The sequence below is a fragment of the Actinia tenebrosa genome, unplaced genomic scaffold (genome assembly GCF_029948245.1).
Source record: "Actinia tenebrosa isolate PJP-AT-01 unplaced genomic scaffold, QUT_ActTen_1.0 PGA_scaffold0__85_contigs__length_37466705, whole genome shotgun sequence".
Classification (NCBI taxonomy): Eukaryota; Metazoa; Cnidaria; class Anthozoa; order Actiniaria; family Actiniidae; genus Actinia; species Actinia tenebrosa.
In genome coordinates, this window is record NW_028292569.1 from 26,530,473 (window position 1) to 26,553,622 (window position 23,150).

General features: G+C 36.0%; 1 protein-coding gene and 1 pseudogene across 7 annotated transcripts; both read right to left on the bottom strand.

Annotated features, from left to right (window-relative positions):
• Nucleotides 1-7,303: 7,303 nt before the first annotated feature.
• Nucleotides 7,304-10,961, bottom strand: LOC148913964 (extracellular calcium-sensing receptor-like; annotated as a pseudogene).
• A 3,193-nt stretch (nt 10,962-14,154) lies between these two features.
• On the bottom strand, nt 14,155-23,083 carry LOC116309054 (extracellular calcium-sensing receptor-like). Of its 7 annotated transcripts, XM_089038081.1 has the most exons (5): nt 19,419-19,681; nt 18,848-19,216; nt 17,457-17,695; nt 16,850-17,320; nt 14,155-16,606 (listed from the first exon to the last, which is right to left on the bottom strand). In XM_089038081.1, the coding sequence occupies exons 3-5, from the start codon at nt 17,654-17,656 to the stop codon at nt 14,626-14,628; spliced, it is 2,652 nt and encodes an 883-aa protein (XP_088894207.1). In that variant the 5' UTR covers nt 17,657-17,695; nt 18,848-19,216; nt 19,419-19,681; the 3' UTR covers nt 14,155-14,625. The 7 variants fall into 7 exon arrangements, 6 of the variants coding, with proteins under 6 accessions (XP_088894207.1, XP_088894223.1, XP_088894217.1 ...); XM_089038097.1 differs by lacking the exons at nt 18,848-19,216; nt 19,419-19,681 and adding an exon at nt 22,860-23,083; XM_089038091.1 differs by lacking the exon at nt 19,419-19,681 and adding an exon at nt 22,860-23,083 and having other exon boundaries at nt 17,457-19,056.
• Between the last annotated feature and the right edge of the window lie 67 nt (nt 23,084-23,150).

The window sequence follows — 23,150 nt, forward strand, 5'->3', positions numbered from 1 at the left end:
CTTCGGTTCTTATTCTTGATTTTACTTGGATGGTTAGAGGTCTGAAAACATCAAATCAAATTTTAGACGTTAACATGGGTCACAAGAATGAAGTGGAAAGACAAAAATTAAATATTGGTTTGAATTTCTCGGGAAAATAAATTTCAGTGAAGTCCAATCTCGTACCCAGAGCCTGCGTTTCTTCTTGCCTGCAGCGAAGAGGGAGGGCCCTGGCTTAATCCATTTTTTGTGACCAGGATTTCTTTAGTCTCCCTCGCATCCGTTTTTAGTGTCGGTCGTCACGCCATGACCGACACTAAAAACGGATGCGAGGGAGACTAGGATTTCTTGGACTTCCGGTATAAGAGCGCATGCGTTCAAAGACCTGTCAAAAATATAAAAACGATTTCTATTTGTTATTTTGATTTTTCACCTGGACCAACTCCCTTTTCGAAACTCATCTCTTACGTCATCCTTCAGACTTTAATTAGCTAGCAGATTTTAGAGATATACTTGCTTGTTAAAACTTTCAAAATTCGTGGCCCTTCATCATAAGAGCTCCTATTAATCCCGTTTGAATGAAATATCCTACATCTATCCTATCCTAACTACTCGGCGGAAAAGTTCAGAAAAGGCTGGAATCGGCAATGTTAATGGTGACATAGGACACCAAAAAGAATTTAATTACAACATGTCAATAAAAGTGTTATAATATTGCCTCTGCCCTGTCGCTATGCTCAATGAGTTTAAACACTGAATTGTTCGAGTGGGAGCAGACGCTAGTGTGGGAATGCACACACAGCGGCTACGCAGGAGGCTACAAATACAAAATATAAATGAAGATCCTCAAAATTGTCATTTCTAACACAGGATTGAACTCTGTAGCTTTCAATATTAAATTTGACTCAGAAGTAAACATAAAATATGGATGGTTTTCATATCATTATTAATCAAACGATTTTTCAATATCTGTTTTTTTAATATAAAATCCAGCGAATGCATTTTTTTAAAAAGCTATATTTTTTTGAATAATTATTTTCAACATGTTCGATAAATCATGAAAGTCAAAAACAATTTTTTTTTTTTTTTGCATTTAAAATATTCTATAAATGTATTTTTTCCCACAAAATGAAATAAAAATAAGAAATAAAAAAAGAGGAAAGAATTAAGAAAGAATAATGTTCAATTAAGCTAGATAACAAATGTCAACAATTTATATTTTATGACAAATACATATACTTTCAAAATAAAAATTGATGTTATGTTTTTTTTTGTATATAAAATATGCATACTTTAATATTCACAAAACGAAAAAAAAAAAAAAAAAAAAATCGATTAAACTAGATAACAGATAGATAGATATTTTATTAGGTAAATGCATTGCAACCAAATTAACAAACACACACACAGACCACCATATATATATATACTTGATTGCAAAAAGGTTGTAGTATACATTTATACATATTGCTAATGAGATGGAAGATACCAAATGAGATGCAAAACGTGAAAAAGTAACTTATTTGGTCTTATTTATCTTCTATTGTACCACAGACATTAAGTATTCTCAAAGTCAAGTTAAAAACGTATTTTCCACAAAATGTAGTGGTTAAGCAATCGTATTTAAGCATGTTTTTACGTTCTGCATCTCATTTGATATCTTGCATCGTATTAGATATATCTATAAATGTATACTACAACCTTTTTACAATCAAGTGATATGCATATGTATTTTTTTCAAATCTCAAAACTTTTGACATTTAGCGGATATATATACACACACACACACAGAGAGAGAGAGAGAGAGAGAGAGAGAGAGGAGAGAGAGAGAGAGAGAGAGAGAGAGAGAGAGAGAGAGAGAGAGAGAGAGAGAGAGAGAAAGAGAGAGAGAGAAATTTTGTCTTCCCTTGATAATGAAAACCAGAAGCTGTAAAATACGTAAAATTATCCGGCTGCTATAGACAACTAGCAGTATAATTACCTCTATTAAATACCCACAATGAATTAATACAAGCACAGTACAATTAAAAAGAAAAAAAAAAAAATTGTGACAAGAATATAAACTTTCAGAACAAAAATAGATGCTCATCATGCAATGTCAACCACAATTTTTTTTTCTATATATGTTTTTTCTATATTTATATACAAACTAAGAAAAAAATGTGTCTATCTAAAGTTGAGGAAAAGCTATCAAACATACCTGAATGTAAGCATTATTTTTGGTCGCCAATAAAGAATAAACAAATTAAATGCTGATTTTGCGACAACATATGTTTAAGAAGTACAACTTGTTAACAAAGAAGAATACAATGTACGAGTTACGGAGTAAATTTGGACACTTTAAAGGACTAATGAGCAGAAAACAAGGACTAGGAAAAACCTACTTTAGTTTAGTTGAAATTTCGCAGACAGCTTAGCAGTAAAGGTGCTCGTTTGAGTTTATAACATGGCGTAAAAAGGAGTTTTTTTTTCTTACTAAGAAATATCAGGAGTAGCTCAAATTAGTTTTTCTTTTCAGAATTTCCGATTGTTAAATATATTAGAGAATGATATGAAAATTTTATTGTGACATTTGGTAGATGCGTTGTGCCAACATATGCATGGTTGCTATTGGACGTCATAGAGAAACCATTTGAGTCACCTCCTCCCTGCTGTTGTTAGACTTTTCATTCAGGAAAATAAAATTTGAGGAAATTTTATTAATGAAAAGTTACTTTATAAGAAAGGCTGATAGCTAAGTGACTCGTGTATAGTTGGTTTCAACTAATGCAGATTCAATTCTAGCCTTTGTTGAGCGTGAGAAATTATTCTGAAGAATCTCATTCGACCTTAATTTATATCCCCTTAGAATTTGTCTTGTTTTGCCACATGAACTAAGAAGAAGGCTTGTTCTAGCAAGACAACAACCCCTCCACGACATGAACTACAGGGTAACCCAGGATATAACAGGAATATGTAGAGAGAAAAGTTTATATGTTTTGCTTTGTTGAAATTAGCAGGAAGATTTCTTGCACAAAAAAAAAAAAAAAAAAAAAAAAAAAAAAAATGCTTTGGTACTGATCTGCTACTAGTCATGAAATCTGTAGAAAATGAAGTGTACACTTACCAGTAAGAGAAGGAAAACTGTGTAAAGCAGATATAATATTTTGGTTTCGATGCCAACCTTCACCAGACGCCTACCAAACAAGACTGTTCAGCGGAGGAATTGTTACCCCTCAGGGCTTTGCAATTCAGAAGGTATTAAAAACTTTGGTGAGTTCATGCCTGTTATTCAGCTGACATCAATCATGTGACTCCAAATGTAGTGCTTAATTTGATATCGAGTGAAAGGACTGGGGAGACTGGACAGCTGTTGACCAGGGTGGATAAAATAAACATTTTAAATATATGTAGCATCAACTTTCGTCAGATCCAAGGCACTTTTATTCGACATTTCTAATATTAACTCGATCTACGCTTATTTTTAATAATTTCAGCAGAAATCAATATTTTTAATATTGCATTGTACTCAAAGCGATATTATTAATTAGTAAAAATACACAGGTGATTATTGAATATCTCGCGCGCTGATTAGTCGAGAAACTCACACTATCACACATAATCACCTCCAGTGATAATCCAAAATGGCGGCCAGCCGCTTTGTTGCTGTTACCGGAAAAAAATGTCTTTTATCTTTTTCATTTTTCATTTTTTTTCTTTTTTCTTTTGAAAGAATCAACTGTGTATTTATACTAAAAGAATTATTTGCCTCAGCCTCAGTGAATATCGGAGACTCGAAGACTCGCGTCTCGGTAAATATCCCCCCCCCATCCCCGATATTCACTTCGCCTTCGGCGAATAATTGTTAATTACTATATAGACTTGTTTCTAACACGTTTTTTTTGTTTTATTTTATTCATTTTTTGACCCAGCTTTCGCTTATATCATGCAATATCGATTAGAATTGCAATATCATGTGCGCGTTTTTATTTTTCGAATAGCGCTCTCATGTCTGTTAAAAAGTTTCCTTTACATGCGTAGATATTGCAATTTGTAAGCGCTTTATTATTATTGCGTGCGTAAATAGCTTTCTTGATCAGTTATATGAATAATTGTTCACAAATTACTTAAGCCCTGATGATTCACTAGTAGAAGATGCACTCAGTAAAAATAAAAAAAGTGGTAGTAACAAAGTCTATATAGTAATCATGGAAGTAAGCTATCATTAACATATAGCTAACATGCTACTAATCAAGGGGAAGACGATCCACCAATTTTCGACACGCATGCGTGAACGCTTATTCTCAAATAAAGGGTCTCACAGTTTAAAAAAATATAAATAACTTTGACGATTGCAAAAGCGTTTGTTCTAAGGATTGTTTCAAAATAAAAGATCATGCTGCGCATGCGTTTACTTTAAAGATCAAGGATAGTCTACACTTTAATAAGTTGATCTTAGAATCACGCAATAGTTCTTTTATCTTTTTTGGTTTGCAGCAATATTATAGTTAAAATAAAATTAATTCATTTCTCATTCAACTCTCTTTGTACTTCTGAAGATAGCAAACTTTTTGCCGAACCATGCCAAATAAAAACCTCAGTTTACGAATAGCGCCGTTTATTTTTTTCGAATAGTTATTGTGCCCACGTACAAAAAAATAATCTAGAAATATTATTAATATTGCTGTCTGCTGAAATATATATCATTAATAATAGCAGAGCACCATACTTAAGAAAAAATGGTAAACCATCGAGTTGATTTTTCATGGCTTGGCTGACGCCACTTCCGTCCGTCCGTACGTCCGAGTACACAACACAGGGATCCCGCTTTTATGTCAAAGCAAAACTACTCGCAAATGCGGCTCTCAAATGCACAGAAAAAATCGCTTTAGGACAAATTTTAGGCCAACAACAAATAACAAAAACTTTCATGTAGTCAAAGATGGATCAAGTAGTGTTCTGCAAGAAGTCAGGTGTGTGTTTTTTAACAAACAATCGTATATTATTATTTTTTATGACAAGCATTTTTATCGACAAATCAAAGACTTTCTCTCAAAAATTTTAATATTTCTATAGATAAGCTTAATTTATTTTCATGCTGGATGAAATATAACTATGAGAGCAAATATTGCAACAAATATTCGTCCTTTATTTAGCTTTGTAAATCTTTAACAATTCGGTTGTTTTTAACCAACTATCGTATGTTTTTCGTCAAGAAAAATGCAGCTTTGTTCGCCTCCCATCGCGGGGTACCATCTGCAAACTTAAGAAGACTTTGATCCAATAGTTTTATATCTTTCGACAGATAATTTATTTAAGTATTGAATGAAATATAAAATTACACCAATTATCTAACTGTTTATTAAGCTGTTCGAGCTATAGTATGAATATGCAAATGAGCTTAAATTTGTGTTGTCGAGAGATGTTAAAGACCTTGTCTTTCACTTTAAAAAGCTAAAAAATATTCAAAAACATTTAAGAATTCCGATTTACTGTATTTTGCATTCAGGCATTTTGCATTATTTTCTATTTTGTCTCAGTTGCTCTTAACACCTGTTGACAAGTTTAACTGAATGTAAACTTTGATTTTTGAAACCTTTTCGGTCGTTCGTGATAGTTGCGTACGAAATTCCTAAGTGGAAGAGTATACTCGCGCAGAGAAAACGATGTAGTGCATTTGGATTCGATTTCAGTGCATGGTTTTTATTATGGGAGACATTATCTTCATCTCGAATAAAAAGATTTTTTCCCTGATATTAGTTAGTTTCAGATTCATTCAAATTGGGCTCCCTGTGACTTGCGTATTGGGAGCTCCGCTTTTAGGCAGTGCCTAATCATATATATTATTGCTTTGAGTAGACTAGTCAAAGTCAAGTCAAGTCAATGTTAATTTCACACACAAAATTACAATACAAAAATGTAGAAATAATTAAATAGAGTTGAACAGTTATGAAAAATACAGAATAAATATTTACAAAGCGAGATCAAGATTAGTGTGACAGGCTATTTTCATTTGCACTACGCCCTCAGCTGTCTGCAATATATCTAATACTGCTGCCGGCCTCAGTAACTATCTAATACTTAATATATATGTAAGGCACTATTTTTAAAATTTCTTTCTGTTGCAAGCTAGACCTGTTTTAGCTAGGTTTTCTTAAAAGGATAGCGCTCGAGCGCTCGTGCGTGCTAAATAACCTCTACAAACAAAAAAAGAAAGAAAAAAAGAAAACATGATTCTCTAAGGGCGTAAATTGGGTTGCCTGCATTTTTGCGAATAGAAACCGTGTTGCGTCAGACGTTGCGTTACGCATGTCACGTACAGTAATCGACAAAACCAAATTGATCAAAACTTGCCATTAATTTATTGTAAGTGCGGCCTCAGATGTAAGTGTATTTCACTCGGCAAATTTTTCTTCACTCGCTGAAATAAGACGAGCTTTTCTAAACATTCCTGTTTGATATCGATCAAAGCCGTGGAATGCAATTCACTATGTAGCGCATGATTTTTTTCGTAAAGGCCGGTTTAGACGGTACGATGTTCGCCTACAACTATCGCATACAACACGCTCGCGTCTGTCGTAGGCGAGTTGTAGGCTTGATTTACACGCTACGACTCGAGTTGTAAGATGGCGCGAGCGTGTTGTATACGATAGTTGTAGGCAAAATTTTTGAGCTTGTCGCGAATCTTTAACTGATCTTATATTGTGTTCTTTCGGCTCGATCTAGAAGGATTCATTTAAAGAGGTAAAAGTAAGCCTGATCCTTCCTCAAGATTACTACAGAATTGTTTTTCTCTTTTTTCTTATTTAGCCTCCTCCGCAGGATACTCGTTAGGGTTTTTGTTACTGCTGTTCGCAAGGGATGGGTAGTAAACTAAAAAGAATAAAAGAAAAATATTTTCGCAGCATCTTGAACTTTTTTGTTTATACTAACACGATTAATTCCTAGTCCTGCATTGAGACTTGAATTTCAGCAACTAACGGTTAAACCCGCAAACACAATGAGAAACGCAATGCCTTTTGAGACTGGTTTGCCACAGACAACCCAGTAAGCCCTATGCTTCTTTTAGTCTTATATTGAAAGAGCTGCTGATCTGACGCGTCTAAGCCCTTTATGAACTCCACGGTTCTCGTATTGCAAAAATATCATTAATTACAATTGCAATTATCTAGTCTTATAAAGGATTACTTTGTAAAGAAATCTTCGAGTTTATAATTCTGAACTTGTAGCTTGACGCAGGGCCGTAGCCACCGGCACCGGTTGAAACCGGACCAACTTTCGGGGGAAAAAAAAAGAAAAAAAAAAAAAAAAAAAAAAAAACGGCCCTGTGACTTTTTACTGATTCTACATTTGTTTTTTCATAACCATTGAAAGCCCTATACTAGCGTATCGCTTAATTTCAACATAACTTTCCATAATCACGCGTCAGACAGGCGTGCAATATATATAGTTCAGGTCGATTCTACAACTGGTCTTACAGAACTTGGATTATTTACTGACTGTCTGAAATTATCACAACGCATCTCAGCCCTTATGAACTCAATGGTGTTTTTCTCGGGGTGCAAAGCAATTATGAAAAGTTTGTGTCCAAAAATACAGCCTAGAAGACCATAAGAACTGAGAAGAAGAGTAGTTCCTGATAGGACAGCAACGTACCATCCCTCCGCTGCATAATCTACAGGGTAATAGGTTATCCAGGATAAAAGGAAGATGTACAGAGAAAAGCTTATGTGTTTGGCTTCGTTGAAATGAGCTGGAAGATTTCTTGCCCGAAAAGCATAAAAAACGCAACATCCTGCCACCAACAGAAGATACAAAAGCATAAGGCCGTCCAGTACCTTACCAGGGGTACCTTTGAATGGCACACAAGTGATAAACATGTGACTTTTGGGAAATATGGTCACGTGAGCGTATGGTGGATCCCAGAGAATCCACCAAACGGCAAATAACACTTCAATGCATATCATTACTAGAAGCACGATCACTTGTCGCTGGTTGCTGCAAATAAATGCCTTTACCCAAGTTTTGAGCTGAGAGATATTAAATGCATGTACAATTTGCATTGTTTTCAAAAACAAAGCCGAACAACAAAGCGTGTAAACAACATAGCGTAACGGCTTCAGGACAGAACACAATTCAGATGAAGGTCTTACTATATATAGTAAAGTCATCCCAAAACACAAAGCTATTCCGTGGAGGAGAACAAGAGTACACACTTTGTTTAAAGCCTTTACCATGGGAGTGTCACGAAAATAGAACAGGATACCAAATACACACACATCAATAACAACCCCTAGAATACTTATTATAGTGAGTATGATTGAAACTATGTCTGACCAGTCAATGTTTTTTATAGGAAGGGGTATGCATCGCGTCTGTTCAAAGTTGGACATTTGTGTTTCAGTACAGGTTGTACAACTCAGTGCTCCGTTTGTTTCTGAAACACTTCCATCGATACATGGTAAACATTTCCAGCAACATTCTGTAGTAGGTACTTTCCATTGCCCTGGCTTGCATTCATCTGTACATGTGGAGGATGGAATTTTCACACCGTCTCTATTATCATTCTCCCAAAATGTCAACGTGTTTGTCATCTTTAAAGGTCCCTTTCTGTTTTTGTTCCAAGATCCAATGACATTCTTAGTGATCATTTCACTACCATTTCCTTTAGATGTGTTAAAATACACGATGTCATAAATAGCTCCTACTGGATCACCTCTTGAATCGAACTGTACTCTTCCAGTCTCGCCTTCGAAATCCACTCTTTTCAGGTATTCAATTAATTTACCAGGTTCTGACATATCCTCGTTATCTGGACATAAGTATTTGCCTGTAGAAACTGAACCTCTCTCTCTTCTACATCTGATCATTTGGTCAAGTGCATAAGCAACACTATAAATTGCATCGATGACATAAATATTGTAATCATCATCAACTATTTGTAGCAATTGATCATGCAGTAAAGTGTTGCTGCAAGCATTGTTTGACCCTTGGGAGGAAAGATTTGTTAAAACCACAGATTTCCAGAACTGTTCCCTCAAATAATTGTCTTGATCAGAGTGGTTGCACAGTATCCTATTTATTAGGTATTGATGAAACTTTTCAGGAGTTTTACTTCGTACTATGGTTCCTATATGAATCCCAGTAGATGAAATATTGGGAATCGAGGACAAAAACTCTGGACTTTTTACTGCAAACGCTTCACTGAAAATCCAGACACGGTTTTCCAAGCCTTTTTTTACAGCAACCTTCAGTATTTCTTTTCCATACAGAGATTGACTCCAGATGACTATGACTTTAACTGTTTTACGTAGTTGAAGGGAAGACAGAATCATGTTGAGATTGTTGTTGTAGGTTTAATAAGGGAATGTAACCGAACAGTTCGACACAAAAGGTTTTACGTTGGATGGATTCTCGCTGCAGTGCTAACACTCCTTGACGACCGTAGGAATCATCCACTGCCACTGCTGCTACATATCTGAAAAAAGAACAGAATTTAACAAATTTTTGCGTGGTATGTCCTTCTATTTACCACGATATGACGTCAACAGTTGGTCAAATTGTTGGTATAGTGTTCTCCCGAGGCGTGGCCGAGTAGACACATAACTAATATTGACAAACTTTTAAAGTCATATCGTGATAAATAATGTACAAAATAATGCAAACTAATAACACACAAAAATTAAAGTTTGAAAGAAAAACTTTTTCTAACGCTCACTGGCTCCGTTTGCGAGCGTTTCGGACCTCGTTTAAAAACATATTCATGTTGATTATATTTATTATTAAATTTAAAAAAAAAGTTATTTTTACGATTTGTGAAAAAACATGGCCACCTTACCTCCAGCCAAATTGGTCTATGATGTCAGCGACTGCCTTGGCCTGATTAACATCTGATGGAACAGTTCGAAAGAAACTGTCATACATTGGTGAACTCAACTCCTCACTTGTTGCTGTGGATTCAATATAGGGTATTCGGACAGCCTGCAAGAAACTAGCCAATGGGATGGCAACTCGAGAAGGCAGTGCTCCGACGATGGCAATTACTGGATAAGTTGAACTGTAGTTTTTTCTTGGTAATTCTTTAATGACTGAAGTATCGTTGACGTCGCAAAGATATTTGTTACTCGATACGCACGTTACAGCTTTGCAGTTCATGGTAGATGCTGTAGCAAATTTGTACGCGTGCCTTGCTGTGTGCATTTCGCTATCACATGATTCACGTATGTCGTAACCCAGAGTAAGATTAGGAAGAAGAAAGTTATTTCTATTAATTTCTTCTATTGCATAGATCATCGCCTCCCACTGGCCTAAGCTCGAGGGATAGAACCTCTCACACCTACGAAGTAAGTAAAAATCACACTCTATTTTTTTGCATGAATTAACAAGTTACTTGAAAGATGTACACCACAAGAGAATACGATTCGTAGGCGGACAAGTGGAAATATGTTGTTATCAAATGTAATTCCTTTTACTTTTAGATAGCTACTCGCGTAGCCTCCTACGCAGACATTCTTAGTGTCTGTCACCAAACGTTTTTTAAATGTTATTCTTATTTTAATTTGCAAGATTATTTGAGGAAACATCTAGGTTGGGTTCGTATTGCAGTGTATGGTGTGACTGTTTTATGAAACATTTTTCCAAGATGACGTCTATCTCATCCCCCAAATTAGTCAGTCCCATATTGTACTGGGTACCTGCTCAACTTGTCACAATTTTTTTTTCGATCTCGGAATGGATAATATAAGGGAACGTGTTTAATTTCATATCTGAAAAAAAAAAAACAAAAAACATTTTAATACAAACCTGTATTCATGAACAGAAGCAAAGCCTCCAATTATTACATGACCATCTTTGAATACTCTGTGGCCTATATCGTCTTCTGTGGTGGCACTTGAGTTTGACGAGCCATTCGTTATGATTCCAATTATCAGATAAAGAGAAACAAACCTGACAGCTTGACAGGAATGCAACAAAGATATTGCCTTTAGTCCTGCTGTTTTCATCTTCACTTTTTATTCATAAGGTTATTTTGATAATTATAGGTCTGAAAACAGCAAATCAAATTATCGACGTAAACATGAGTGGGTCAAAGATTAAAAAGTGGAAATCGAAAGTTTTATTAGAAGACGCTATAACTTATACTATTTTGAATTCCTTGGGAAAATAATTGAAGAGAGGTCCACTTGGACGAACTCCCTTTACTGGGTTTTCGGTTTCAATCAAAAAACAATCCTTATGACCATGCAGAGCCTCCAATAATCCAACTCTGAGCAAAAAATTGGAGTATTAGAGCATTTCTGAAACGAGCTGTGGTCGAGTGAAGTTTCCGTATTTGAAGTGTAATAAACGTATATTGCGAAAACACGATGGTGGACTAGTGGTCCACGAGGATGGCAGCCAAAATAAAAAAAGTATTTCATGCAGGCAACAATTTATCAAACTCACTTTAGACATAAATCGAATTTAAAAACATTTAAAATGTTTGATTCAGCGGGGGAAAAATCATTTCTATGAATTTTTAGGTCCGTAAGCAATGTAAGGTCAGCGGAATTATGCGAAGAAATGCAAATTTGCTCAATTCAACTCGGAAACGGTGAAATGGTCTGAAATTTTCTAAACATAGTCGCATCATAGTTCTCTAAAACATATCAAAGAATGAAGTCTATAGCATTCATTATGAAATTTTAAGTTGTTATTTTCTTGGTCTGTGACGTCAAAAGCAAACGAAGAATAACCAGTTTAAATAAAATATCTTACAACTCAGGGAAAAAGTTCAGAAAATCAGAAATCCACAATAATGATGGTGACATATAAATAACACCAAAAAGAACATAATCTTAAGAAATGCTTAAAATCCTGATTAAACTTGGCTCGATATCTTGTTGATATGATACCCCAGCACGTGACTATGTCCCGCTGACAGCAGAAGCACTACTTGTATACCTTTTCTTTCATTCCACTATAATTAGATATTTCAACATAATTTCGATTTTGATAGGAAGTAGGGTGGTCTTAAGAGCTGTTTGAATTCAAGAATTAACTACCTATTAGTTTTTGCCCCATCGGAGAGCAATACAATTGTACAAGGTAGTGTATCAGGAAATTAGAAACGGAAAGCGGTCAGTACTCTGACAAACAGCACAATCCGAAAACATATGGTAAAAAAAAATTCACGAAAGTTATTTCAATTGCCAAAAAGTAAATAAATATCAGTAGTAATTATATGACAGTGTTAATAACGAAGAAGATATACACACGAAAATGCCTTTAGCTTTTGATACTAATACAGGAAGACAAGTTTTAAAATTAAAGGAAAACGAATAAATTTATATATTTTTGTAATATCCACAAAGGCCTATTATATGTAACTCCCTATGAAGACAATTTAAATTCAATCCCTATAAAGCTTCTTTTAGATTGTTCAGTAAGCTGTAGCTAATGGTTTTTTTTTTTTTTTTCGATTTCGTTTTAGATTGCATGAAAGGAAAATGTTTTCATCTCCATTCCTAAACTTTCTATTAAGGAAAATTGTAGGAAATTTTAGCCTTTCTAAAAATGAGGGTCATCGTTCGTTCAAATGTTTCGATGGGCAATACACCAAGAAATACCATTTTTCACTTCTTTACGGCAAAATATCTCAGAAACCAATTCGGTGATCCCCGTTTTTCTTTTCCTTAAAATCAAGCTACTACTCGCAAAATCTACAACATATGTAGATCTAAAAAAAATATTCTGATTGCGAGGAAATGCTTGGCACTAAATGTACGGGGGAAAAAATCCGGCCACCTGTTAACGATTTCGAATAATAATTTTGATTGCATCGCAAAGATAGAAAGTTTCAGGAAAAAAAAAAGACGAATTCGGTGATCCACATATTTTATTTTAATTTTTGAGCAAGAATATGTTTGGGTATCCTTATGCCAAGTTTAAAAAAATCTGATCGCAACTTTATTTGTCCGCGAACATCCTTAAGGAAGGCTATAATCTAATATCTAGGTCTCTCTTGTATAATTGGTGTCCACTAACGCAGATGCCATCCTTTAAAGTGTATATGACACGAAAACATTTCATCGTTTAAAATGTATAGTTTGTTAATAATGATAAATATATCGTAATAAAATTTGTTTCAAAAGCTTAATTCTTGAGATATGTGAGAAAATTAAGCCCAATTTGTGACGTCATTTTGTTGACACGTACTCTACATTCGGTAGTAACGCACTAAATATAAATTGTAATCCATATAAAATAACAACAAAAGGAATATTCTATTCAGCTTCATTTGATAGCTTACGTAGTACTCTTCAAATGTTGGGAAACTGAAAAGTGTACTATCCGAAATTAAGATTCTGCATTCAAACAAATTTCGTGTATTTGTAACTAAACCTGAAGACTTGTAAACAAAATGACGTCACAACTTGTGCTAAATTTTCTTGAATTTCTAAAGAAATACGTTTTTGAAACAAATTTAACTGTGATATTCTTATTCATGCCAATAGAATACACATTTTTAACATTAAAATGTTTTCGTGTCATATGCACTTTAATGAGCGTGCCAAATTATTCTAAAGAATCTTATTCGACCTGAATTTATATATCTCCTTAGCATTTGTCTCAAGATGCCACACGAGCTAAGAAAAAGATTTGTTCCAGCAAGACAACCACATACTTCCCCTCGGCCACATAATCCGGCTATTGTAATAGGTTGTCCAGGATAATATGTAGAAAGAAAAGCTTATATAGTTTGATTCGATGAAATTTGCTGGAAGATTTCATGCACGAAAAACAGAATAAATGAATTGGTGCTGATCTGAAACTAGTTATGAAATAATGTTTAATTCTGCAGCAAATTAAATGGACAGTAGACTTACCAGTAATAGAAGGAAAGCCATGTAAAGGATATATAATATTTTGGTTTCGATGCCAACCATCACCAGCAGGCGCCTACCAAACAAGACTGTTCAGAAGGAATGATTGTTACCCCGAAGGGCTTTGTAATTCAGAAGGTTTAAAAACTTTGGTGACATCATGTATGTTGTTCAGCTGATATTAATCATGTGACTCCAATTGTCGGGTTTGATATCGAGTGAAGGGACTGGGGAGACTGAGCAGCTGTTAACCAGGCTAGATTAAATGAACCGTCGTCTATGCGGGCACTCGAACCATGAACATATCATCCAATACAATTCACGTCTAATATAAAGTCAGTATCATTTATTTTAAATAACAGCTACTTCGTCAATGAACGATATTTCTGTTTTAAAAATTATTGAAATTTTCCACTTTGTGTCTAAGTTTAGCATACTACCACATTTTAATATGTGATTAAGCATTTCATTAGTGAGCTTAAAATAATACATCTAAAAATTTTGCGCTATCTGTTGGGATTGGCTAGCACCTAAAAACACTTGATCCCTTTGTTTCTACAGAGAGCTCTGATTGGATAGTTGTGGAAAGTGTAAAAAACATCGAAGTGATCAGGGTTCTAATATCCCCACGGTAATATATGTAGCATTAACAATTTTTATCTTAAATCGATCTATATCTAGATAATTATTAATGTATGGAAGACAGCGTTTTTAAACTTTAGGCTTTCTGTTGCAGCTTAAACTGTTTTAGCTAGAATAGCGCTCGTAAGTGCTAAATAACAGCCGTACAACAACTTAAAAACTATGTTTCAGTTAGTTTTACATTGCATGAGCTGCTGTTATTTCCTAACGACTGGTTCATGTTATTCTGACGCATCTCAGCCCTTATGAACTCCAAGGTGTTTTTCTCGGGGTGCAAAACAATTATGAATAGTTTGGGCCCAAAAATACAGCCTAGAAGACCATAGGAGCTGAGAAGAAGAGTAGTTCCTGATAGGACAGCAACGTACCATCCCTCCGCTGCATAATCTACAGGGTAATAGGTTATCCAGGATAACAGGAAGATGTACAGAGAAAAGCTTATGTGTTTGGCTTCGTTAAAATTAGCTGGAAGATTTCTTGCGCGAAAAGCGTAAAAAACGCAACACCCAGCCACCAACAGAAGATACAAAAGCATAAGGCTGTCCAGTACCTCACAAGTGGTGCCCCTGAAAGGCACACATGTGATGAGCACGTGACTTTTTTGGAATATAGTCAAGTGAGCATATAGTGGATCCCAGATAATCCAACCAGCGCCAAGTAACACTTCGATACTTATTATTGCTAGAAGCACAATCACTTGTCGTTTGGTGCTGCAAACAAATGCCTTCACCCAGTTTTTATGGCGAGAGATATTGAAAGCGTGCACAATTTGCATGGTTTTCACAAACAGAGCCGAACAACAAAGCGTGTAAACAACATATCGTAACGGCTTCAGGACAGAACACAATCCAGATGAAGGTCTTACGATATATAGTAAAGTCATCCCAAAACACAAAGCTATTCCGAGGAGGAGAACAAGAGTACACACTTTGTTTAAAGCTTTTACCATGGGAGTGTCACGAAAATAGAACAGGATACCAAATACACACACATCAATAACAAACCCTAGAATACTTATTATAGTGAGTATGATTGAAACTATGTCTGACCAGTCAATGTTATTTATAGGAAGGGGTATGCAGTGGGTCCTTTCAAAGTTGGACATTTGTGTTTTAGTACAGGGTGTGCAACTCAGCGCTCCGTTTGTTTCTGAAACACTTCCATCGATACATGGTAAACATTTCCAGCAACAGTTTGTTATAAGTTCTTTCCATTGCCCTGGCTTGCATTCGTCTGCACATGTAGAGTGAGGGATCTTCCGTTCGTCGTTTTCATTTTTCCATTGCATTGCATCAACAATGCTTATGCGAACCTTTTTGGTCTTGCTCCATTGTCCAATGACATTCTTAGTGATCATTTCTTTGTCATTTTGTTTAGAGACGTTAAAGTACACGACGTCATAAATGGCTTCTAGCAGATTACCTCTTGAATCGAACTGTACTTTTCCACTCACGCCTTCGAACTCGACTTGTTTGAGGTATTCAACCAATTGACCAGGTTTTAGCGTTTCTTTGATATCAGGACGTAATTCCTTATTTATGGAAGATGAAAATCTTAACATTCGGTCAAGTGCATGAGCAATACTGTATATTGCATCGATCATATATATAGCGTAATCATCATATGTTATATTCAGTAATTGATCTGAGCTTTCGCGGGAAAGATTTGTTAAAGCCACGTATTTCCAGAATTCGTTCCACAGATAATGGTCTTGATTAGATTGGTTGCTAACCAATCTGTTTTTAAGGTGGGCACGGAAACTTTCCGGGACCTTACTTTGTACTTTAACCCCCAGTATATGAAACCCAGCTGAAGAAAGATTGTGAATTGAGGATAAATAATCCGGCGTTTTTGTTGCAAGAGCTTCACTGAAAATCCATACTCGGTTTTGCAATCCTTCTTTCACAGAAATCCTCAGTATCTCCTTTGCGTACGAAGAGCCACTCCAGACAATTATTACTTTCACTGTTTTTCGTAGTTTGAGCAAAGATATCATCATTTTGAGTTTGTTGTCATAGTTCAATAACGGAACATAACCCAAAAGTTCAACACAAAACGTTTTTCGTTGAATGGATTCTCGCTCAAGTGCTATTGCTCCGTGACGGCCATAGGAGTTATCCCCTGCTATTTCTGCTACGTACCTGGCGAAGAAATGGAATACTCTAAAGCCTAGTTTACACTCGTCGGAATCAAAGCAAACGCAGAAGCTTACGCAGACTCAGTATGACATTTATTACGAGGGTGTCAAAAAAGACTACCACTGTTAATGACTCGTTACACTGAGTCTGCGTATGTTGCTTCCGACTCCGATGACGACGCTAGTGTGAACCAGGCTTAAGTTAAAAGTGGATATCTAGCTTACAATAAACAATTGACCACCTTACCTCCAGCCATAATGTTCTACTATGTCAGCTATTGCCTTGGCCTGGTTAGCATCTGATGGAACAGTCCGAAAGAAGCTGTCATACATTGGTGAACTCAGATCCTCACTTGTTGCAGCGGATTCAACGTACGGTATTCGGACAGCCTGCAGGAAACTAGCCAATGCGATGGCAACTCGAGAAGGCGACATTCCGACAATTGCAATTACTGGATAAGTTGAACCGACAAAAGTATTGTTGACATTGCAAATGCATTTGTTATTCGAGTTGCACCTTACAGCTTTGCAGTTCATGTTAGATGCTGTGGCAAATTTGAATGCTTGCTTTACTGTAATTATTTCATTTCCACAAGTATGCTGTATGTCGTAACCAAGTGTGAGATTAGTAAGATGTTCCTTATCTTTATTGATTTCATTTACAGCATACATGATCGCCTCAACAATACCTAGATTCCAGGGAGAGAACTTATCACACCTATAAAGAAGAGAAATCGCATTACATATTTTTACTGTGGAATTCTCTCTCTCTCTCTCTCTCTCTCTCTCTCTCACGCAAGGTGAATTTTTGAACGTGTTACATATCTATCTTAAGAAAATACTTGTTTACAAACCTGTATTCATGAAGAAAAATCAAACCTCCAATTATCACGTGACCGTCTTTGAATACTCTCAGCCTCGAGTGGTTTTTTGTGGTGGCCATCGAGTTTGACGAGCCAGTCGTAATGATCCCAATGATCAGGTAAAGGAAAACAAACCTGACAGCTCGATAGGGATGCAACAAAAATGTTGCCTTTAGTCCTGCTGCTTTCATCTTCAGTCCAAGCTGTCAATGGTACTTGGATCTTTAGCACTGGGGAGAATAAAATCAATAGATCAAGACTTCTTTTCCTTGGGCGTAATAATGTTTTTAGATACAATTTCAGACCGTGTCTCTTCTGATCATGCGCAACATCAAGTGTTAAGCCCATGACACATGATCTGCGATAAGAATGCATTACACCCGAGATGAAAAGCTCTAAACAAATCGAAGATTAAAATGTGGAAGACAAATTTGGATTTGGATGGAATTTCAAAATGTCTAGGCAAAAAATGCTCGAAACATTTTACAAAAACTAATTTGGATATGTTCCGCGTTGAGCAGAAAAAATTCCAAAGAGGTTCACTTGGACCTTTCCTGAATGGAATTCAATTTTTTTTTACGCCCAATTCAACTAACCCGTATTGAAATTGAAATAGGGCTCAAAACGGCTTTTCTGGTTAAAGACCTTACGGTTTAAGCCTACACACTTTCGATTGTAAACCATGAATTTTCAAATTCGAAAATAACAAACCGGTTTAGCCTTTGTTGGTTTTTAAAGTTTTAATCTTAATTCACCTTGATCATTTTATCTTACATTCAAAACCAAGTTTTTTAAACGAATCTTATTCTCCAGGGAATGTCACGTGGTTTGAAATGGGAAAATATTACGCTTAAGTTTATTTGGTACATAGAGTGTGTGACGGCTTTTAAAAAAAACAGCGATGTCTTCGAACGGAAATAACTGTTTTGACCCCGCGTTATTCATACTAAAATTTACATCCGTACGCTTGTCAGTTCAGTATTTTAATTTAATAAATAATTATCTACAGCACGAAAAATGGTATGTTGAGCCAATGGTACCCTCGACTCTTGATATTTAACTCTCGACATTCCACCCTCTACCCTTGACAAACATTGTGACCCTAGTTTTGATGTTCAGAACGTTTTTACTTCTTCATTTCTAATCTTTTCATTCAGAGACATTTCAGCAACTTCTTTCATTATTGCAAGATAACAAACCCTGAATGATCACGACTCACTATTTTATTTGTCAGACTTAGGTGCCAATGCAAGTGTTATTTTGATCATGTTTCAGATATATATATAAAAATCACACGAGTCTTAATTAAGGCTATCCGACCTGAAACATCTCAGCCCTCATCCCAAAATAATTATGAATTTAAAGTTTAGGTCCAAACATACCGAGACTTTGGAACTGAGAAGAAGAGTACCTCCTGATAGGACTGCGACATACCAACCTCCGCAGTATAATCTAAAGGGTAATAGGATATCCAGGACAACAGGAAGATGTAGAAAAAAAGCTTATGTCTTTCGTCTTCTCGAAATTCGCTGGAAGATTTCTTTGCGAGTAAAGCTTAATAAATGCAATGGTACCGGCAAAAGCGATCTATCTCAGGGGTGGATCCAGGGTTTGGACATGAGTAGTTTACTCTGAATTTATACCCAACCCACCATACCCCTATTAGTTATAAACTGCCTAAAAGGATACATCTACCATAGCATGCTGTCTGCAGTCAAGATCCTTGTACAGATTTATCTCAGTTGAAGAATCTAGCACATCAAAGGACATCATGTGAAAAAATGACATCAAAAGTATTAGTATGTAAAAGTACAATGCAAAATATATGCTATTAAAGGAAAAGTGGCATGGCAGCAAATTGAATACTTTATGAAAGATAGAGAACATACAGTCACAATATCAGTATACTAGAATTTACATGTACTAGCAAATTATACAAAATGAATACATTACCTTATTTAGATTGAGGTGTTCCACTATAGATGAATTCATTGCTGAGTTCAGTTGAGAATATGTAAAGACCATTCAAGCTTAATTAAAACCCAGTGAACAATATTATAGATTTCAGAAAAGAATAAGTTTTTAAAAATTCCACCTTGTTCCTGTACTGTTCCCCATCAGTTTAAGGATTAAAAATCAGATAATTATTAATCCAGATGGAACATAACTCACAAGTACTCTAAGAACACTGGAGTGGTGGTCCAAAAAATATTATATAAAATATTACTGTAAGATATTCTCCATTCTCATTCGTCTAGGATTTAAAGTAGCAAATAAATCTATTATTTCCTCAAGATCTAAGTCCATGTCTCTGTGGGAATGCATCAGTGCCAGTCCATTCATTCTGTCTTGAGCCATAGTATTTCTTAAGTAGTTCTTAAGATTACGGAGGGTTGAAATGGACCTTTCACAAGAAGCAGATGACATAGGGATAGTTATAAGGATTTGAAGTATGGTATGTATATTAGCATAAGCAACATTGTCAATGTGCTCAAGTGTCCCTTCTAAACTATCAGGGATTTCCTCTCCTAGATCATCTTTCCTCATCCACATTCTCTCCCACAGAATAAGTTCTGCTTGTAAACCTGCATAATTAGGTATATCCTGCCTATAATGTTCACAAAAGGCTAATACATTATCCTTCCAAACAATACCAGTGGCCAGCATAATTGATGGAATAACTGAAAGTGCTCTGTAGCAAACAAACACATCATCTTGAAATCTGTTGTTCAGTTGTTGGACTATATGGTCTAGAAAAACTACAGTTAAATTTGTCCTATAATATTCTTCAGGGTTTCGGGCTGCAGCATTGGCTCTGTGAACTTGTCTCTGAGCTACTCTAGGCATGGTTGGTTGAACTGAAACTTGACCTGCTAAAGTGACAGCTTCCTGGTAGAGTGCATTGTGCCTGGCATCAATGTCAGTTCTCATCTCTGTTAAGACTGACTTTAAAAGTGCAAGTTCATCCTTTGCCTTGAGAAGATCCATTGCTTTCTTTTGTAATTTGACAGTGAGAGGTCGGGTTAAATCTAACATGTGTCTAACAATAACAATAGCAACAATAAGTGAAAAAGTTATTGCATTCAGTAAGGTCTGTGCATCATTTCTACTAGGTCGATTCCAGTCCCCAGTTCCAAGATCATTGTTGTTCATTGATATGTCTTCAAGCGTAGCAACAACAGGACGAAGAAGTTCTACAACTCTGTCCATTCCTTCTATTCTTTCGATCCATCTTGTTCGGCATACATTTATCAGAACAGTATGGTTAGCTTGAGGCATTATCTCTTTAACCTTCATGACCAAATACTGCTGTCTCTTTGGTGAATTGTTAAAAAAATCAGAAATTCTTTTAACAGTATCCATCATGTTTCTAACAAGTGGTTGTTGGCATGTGTCAGCAACACACAAATTCAGCCTGTGGTTCATACAGTGAACATAAATTGCTTTGTCAAATTCATTTCTTATAAGTGTTGAAACTCCATTCAAGCAACCTGCCATATTGCCTGCCCCATCATAACACTGGCCTCTGCAGTCGTCCATAGAAAGTCCTAATTTTGCTACTGCTGTAAGTATTTTATCTTTGATGGCAGCTCCAGTTGTTCCCTCATCACAAAGAGAAAACCCAATAAATTCTTCTCTAATTATATTTCTTGAATCAAGAAATCTTATCACTAAAGAAAGATTTTCTTTGTTAGAAATGTCTGCAGCTTCATCTGCCATAACAGAGTGGAAAAAATTACTGTCTCTGATTTCCTTTGACAAACTAGTTAAAATGTAAGAACCTACTGTTTCTATCATCTGATTCTGGATGGTTTTAGAAATGTAAGTTGCATTTCTGGGTGCAGTTTCCAGGTTATTCTGCAGTATTTGATCACCACTCTGCACTCGAAATTCTAGCAGAGCCTGAAAGTTTCCTGATAGACTAGCATTTGTTGGGTCATCATCGCGTTGACCCCAGAGAGCTATGTTGTTTCGCCCACAGAAAATTATCGTTTCAAACAAAGACTTAAGGACCGTCCTATTTCTATCGATTTGCTGTTGAATAATATTATTCAACTGCTGATCTACTGGGACCGCTTGCTGCCTCATTGTTTTCAAAAAGTTATCCATGGCAATTACAGCAAAATTGTGCATCTCACATTTACCGCTGGCGTGTTTTGTAAGTCTCGATGCCGCTGAAGTCCAACATGTGAGTGGGGACTTCAACAACTTGTCTAATTTATGAGCATTTCTACCAGATTCTACTCTAAACAAAACGCAGGGAAAACAAAATGCTCCATCGAGATATTTAGAGTATGCAAGCCAGGGATATCTTCTAAGCCATTCAAAGACAAACTTACGAGGCTTTCTATTTTCTATTGACAGTGGGAAATCAAAAATCTCACCTGGTTTCCACACATTCTCAATGAACCCCAGCTTATCTTGTGGTGATGAAGAGCCAATTTCTTTAAAATTCAAGCCAATGTCGAAAGGAGAACAGTCCTCCCTCCTGCAAATTGGGTCGCCACGCATTGTAGAATATTCCTTCGTTCAAACTACAGCAAGTCTATGACTCTAATCATAAGAACGAAAGAGAGCCAACGGGGGTAGGTCTAGCTTTTTATAGTTTCGCTGGTAGTTTATGAGGTAGTTTGCAAAGTAGATAGCCAATCAGAAAAGGGTTTGAGTGGTTTCCAAAACAATCAATGTGTTTCCAGCCAATCAGAGAATTCTTTGAGTAGTTTACGATCATCACACCGGCCTAGCTCTACAACTACGCACGCTCACCCCCTGAGGTTCTATTTGACAAAGGCTGTTTTCCGATCGTTTTCCGATAGCATTCCGATGCGTACCGACGGAGATATCCGAAACCCGAAAATTTTTGCGGGAATCGGTAATAAATCGGCAGAAATGACAAGATTACTCATTTTTGTTTGACTTTTCCTTAATAATTAACTGAAAAACAACCAAGTGAGTTGTTTCTAGAAGTTTCTAGAATAATGTAATACACATATTTTGACATTATTTAGAAAGAAATGTGTAGCTTTGAAAAAATTGAGTAGTTTACGGAAATCACGTAAACTACCCTGGATCCACCCCTGTATCTATATAGGGAATGAAATGATATAGTGTTTAAATATGTAGTAAATGGATGATAGACTTACCAGTAGAGGATCGAGAAAATCCTACAAGATAGGGCAGCAACAAGCCAACCCTCTGCAGTGTAATCTAAAGGGTAATAGGATATCTAGGATAACAGGAAGATGTAGGAAAAAAAAGCTTATGTCTTTCGTTTCCTTGAAATTCGCTGAAAGGTTTCTTTCGAGAAAAGCTTAATAAATGCAATGGTACTATCTATGTAGGGAATGAAATGATATAGTGTTTAGCTATGTATTAAATGGATGGTAGACTTACCAGTAAAGGGGAAAATCCTATGAGGGAGATATTTACTTTCGTGATATTTTGGTTTCGCGATGCCAATCTTCATCAGGTAAAAACCAAACAAAATAATTCAGAAGAGGAGTGGCTGCTGCTACCCTATATTGCTTTGTTATAGTCTGAAGATATTATCAAACCATTGGGGAGAGATTAGCGACTGCGGTTTTTGCGAATGCTTTCGATGGCAAGCGCCAAGACCAGTTTCGAGTTCTAAATTACCGCTGTGTTCCTTGATTACAGACTCATTTACTCAGGGCTAGCCTCGAA